The 3,398-nt window shown below is 33.6% G+C and overlaps 1 protein-coding gene across 1 annotated transcript; it reads right to left on the minus strand.

The window, feature by feature from the left end:
- Positions 1-805: 805 nt before the first annotated feature.
- LOC149519712 (uncharacterized) lies at positions 806-1,474 on the minus strand. The gene has a single exon (XM_089757821.1). It carries the CDS (start codon positions 1,472-1,474, stop codon positions 806-808), a length of 669 nt encoding a protein of 222 aa, XP_089613947.1.
- Positions 1,475-3,398: the final 1,924 nt, after the last annotated feature.

The raw sequence follows: 3,398 nt of genomic DNA on the forward strand, positions 1-3,398 counted from the left end.
AATAAACATTTTTAAAGGATAGGTCATCTAGATGCACTACATAAATATTTCCTTGACGATGTCCAATAAAAACAAGTTTGTTAGTTTTGATATCAATCACTTGACAACACATGGATTCAAACACAACCCTAAATCCTTTATCACACAATTGACTAATGCTAAGTAAGTTATGCTTGAGTCCTTTCACAAGTAAAACATTTTCCATAGTAGTAGAAGAATTGTTACCAATGGAGCCAATTCCTTTAATTTGGCCTTTAGAGTTGTCACTAAATGTAGCATCTCCTCCATTTTTAGCTTTCAAGTCCTTAAAAAGAGTTTTGTATCCGATCATGTGTTTTAAGCATCCACTATCAAGGTACCATGGATTGTTCTTGCTTGAATTGGCTTTGTAGCAATGCTCATCCACCTTGGACTCATCAAAAGCCATGAGACATAGATTGGCTACTTCCCCCTCATTTGATTCATCATTGGAGAAGTTACTATCACTCCATGTTACTACCATAGCTTTCTTCTTTGGCTTTGTCATGTTTTGTTTTTTCTACAAAGGACAATCAAGTTTAATGTGACATGGTTTGTTGCATTCATAGCAAATAATTTGATCCTTTTCTTTTCTACTTGATTCCCCTTTAGTCATTTCCTTTTGTGGTCTTCTTCTACTTGAGAACTTGCTTATCTTTATGAACTTCTTGAATCTCTTTGCAAACATGGCCATCTCTTCATCTTCATCATCTTTCTCTTGTCTAAAATTTTCTTCATCTTCTTAAAAGATAGATTTGAGAGCAATGCCACCTTTTTTGATTGGTTCTTATCCCCTTTTGATCTTCATTTCATAGGTGAGGAGAGAGTCCATTAGTTTATCCAAAGAGAGTGTGTGAGGATCTTTGAACTCTTCAATGGCTATCACTTTAGCTTTCCAGCTCTTTGGTAGACTATTAAGAATTTTCTTCACCATTTCCATATTTAAGTAAGTCTTCCCAAAAGCCTTTAAACCATTAATGATGTCGATGAAGTGGTTTAATATCTCATTAATGGTTTCATCTAGTTTCATCTTGAATAGCTCATAATCATGAGTGAGCATGCCAATTTTCATCTCTTTTACTTGATTTGTACCTTTATAAGTAACAACTAGTTTATCCCAAATTTTCTTTACATTTTCATATAAGGAAACTCTATTGTACTCACTTGGCCCCAATGCACAAAAGAGTGTATGCATTACTTTGGCATTGAGTTGAGCCATCTTCATGTCATTAACATCCCATTCACTCTCTAGCTTGATCACCTCCCTACCATCCACCATCTTTATTGGAATTTGAGGACCATTTACAATGACCCTCCAAACTTTATAATCATTAGCTTGAATGAACAACCTCATCCTAGTCTTCCAATAAGAGTAGTTATCATTAGCAAAAAGAGGAGGTCTTACAATTGAATGCCCTTCACTTCCAAGAGATGTTGCAACTATTTTATTTGTCATGAGACACACCTTTTGTTAGCCACTACAATTGTTATAGCTTGAAGATGGTTCTTTCACATTGATTACCATATTTCTTTGAGCCATTTTCAGGATCACTCTTGGGTTGTTAAACCTATAAAAAATAGTACTAGCTCTGATACCAATTGTTAGCTCAAAAATTTAAAATAAACTAAAAGGGGGTGAATTGGTTTTAATAGATTTTTCAAAAATAATATTCAATAAGCACAAATTTAGCCAAATAAATTATCTAAGCAAATAAGCATAATTAAAAGTAAACAAGAGATAGGGTTATAGAATTTGACACCAAGATTTATAGAGGTTCGGTCTTTCTTTTGGCACTTACGTCCTCTCCCTTAGCCTCTCTTGCCAAGAGTTCAATCCACTATAATTTTAAGATTACAACCAAGCTTCTCAAAGCTTTACAAACTTAACATTACACACTCTTAAGGGTTATTCTCCCCCTTAAGCTTACAAACTCACAATACAAAATTTTTAAAGTGTTTTGCAAACTCTAAGAACCTCTTAAAGGTTGGGTGCTTGCTAATTTGAAGTACACAATAGTTTAGACAAGAAAATAAAGAAAAACTAATATGAATTCTGTATTTTTTTTACTGTGAATAGCTTTGAATGCTTGAGCAAATTGGTAGGTGAATATCAATAAGTTTTCTTGGCTCTTGTTACCCTTGATCAGTAGTTGAATGCTTTATTTATAGGTAGGAAGAAGTTGAGAGCCGCTGGATTGCATTTAGTGTTTCAAACCTGTAAAAATATCAGACAAAAATAGCTGTTGGGAGTTTTTGGCCTTCAAGTAATCGATCCCCTCCTTTAAGGGATCGATTGGTTCATGTTGGAGAAGGCATAATTTTATGCCTAAATTTTCTTACCCGATCGATCAGGTAATCTACCTGATCGATTCGTTCTTTGGGTGATCGATCCCCTATGTGGGGGATCGATCTTTTTTTTGGATTTTTAGACTTGGGGAGCATTTTGTTTAAGCAATCGATTGATCCCTTTAAGAGGGGATCGATCCCTTATGTGGGGGGATCGATCCCTTTTCTGAAAAATTGTACGATAAAAACTTTCTGTATGAAAAAGTGATCGATCCCTTGAATGAAGGGATCGATCTAGTTAGCTTGAAACATCAACCAATCGATCATCATAGGGAGGGGATCGATTGGTTTTTGCCAAAACTTGAAGAATTTTGATTCTAGAAGAAAACAGGATCGATCCCTTTTGCTAGGGGATCGATTTGGTAAGGAGGGGATCGATCCCTTTTCTTAGGGGATCGATCCCTTCTATCAAAACTTGCACTAATCAAGTTTTGTTTTGAGAATTTGACTTGTTTTGGTTCTCAAATGAATTTTGGCAAGATGGAAGGGTGGAAAAATATTCAATTTAAGCTTAAAAAAGATTGATTCAAGTTAGGCAAATTTTTGTTTTGTCAAATCAAAACTCTTAATCAATTCAAGGCCAACATACATGAAATGCAATGTTTGTGTTATACAAACCCAATAAGGTTAACACTACCATTAAAATATGCATAAGATGGAATGCATGTACCACCTATTAAAATGTGCATGAGATGGAATGCATATACTATCTATTAATATATGCATGAAATAGAATTTATGTACTATCTATTAATATATCCATGAAATAGAGTCCATGTACTATCTTATTATTTTTAACTCCAAAAACATAAGAATGTATTCAAACAGGACCAAATGAAATGCAAAAAATGAAACTACATTGACTCTCTTTTTTTCTTTTTCTAGAAAGGGAAAAATTTAAGAACACAATTTTTTTACTTCGCACAAAATAATTAGGATTCAAAGGTTTTTTTTTCATTTCTATTTTTTATTGGCCAACAAAAAATTTAAGAAAAAATTTCTCTTATTCTTTTATTTTTTTGTAGCTTTTTTTC

The sequence above is a fragment of the Durio zibethinus genome, chromosome 3 (assembly GCF_047325235.1).
Source record: "Durio zibethinus cultivar Kanyao isolate XHJ-2024 chromosome 3, ASM4732523v1, whole genome shotgun sequence".
NCBI lineage: Eukaryota > Viridiplantae > Streptophyta > Magnoliopsida > Malvales > Malvaceae > Durio > Durio zibethinus.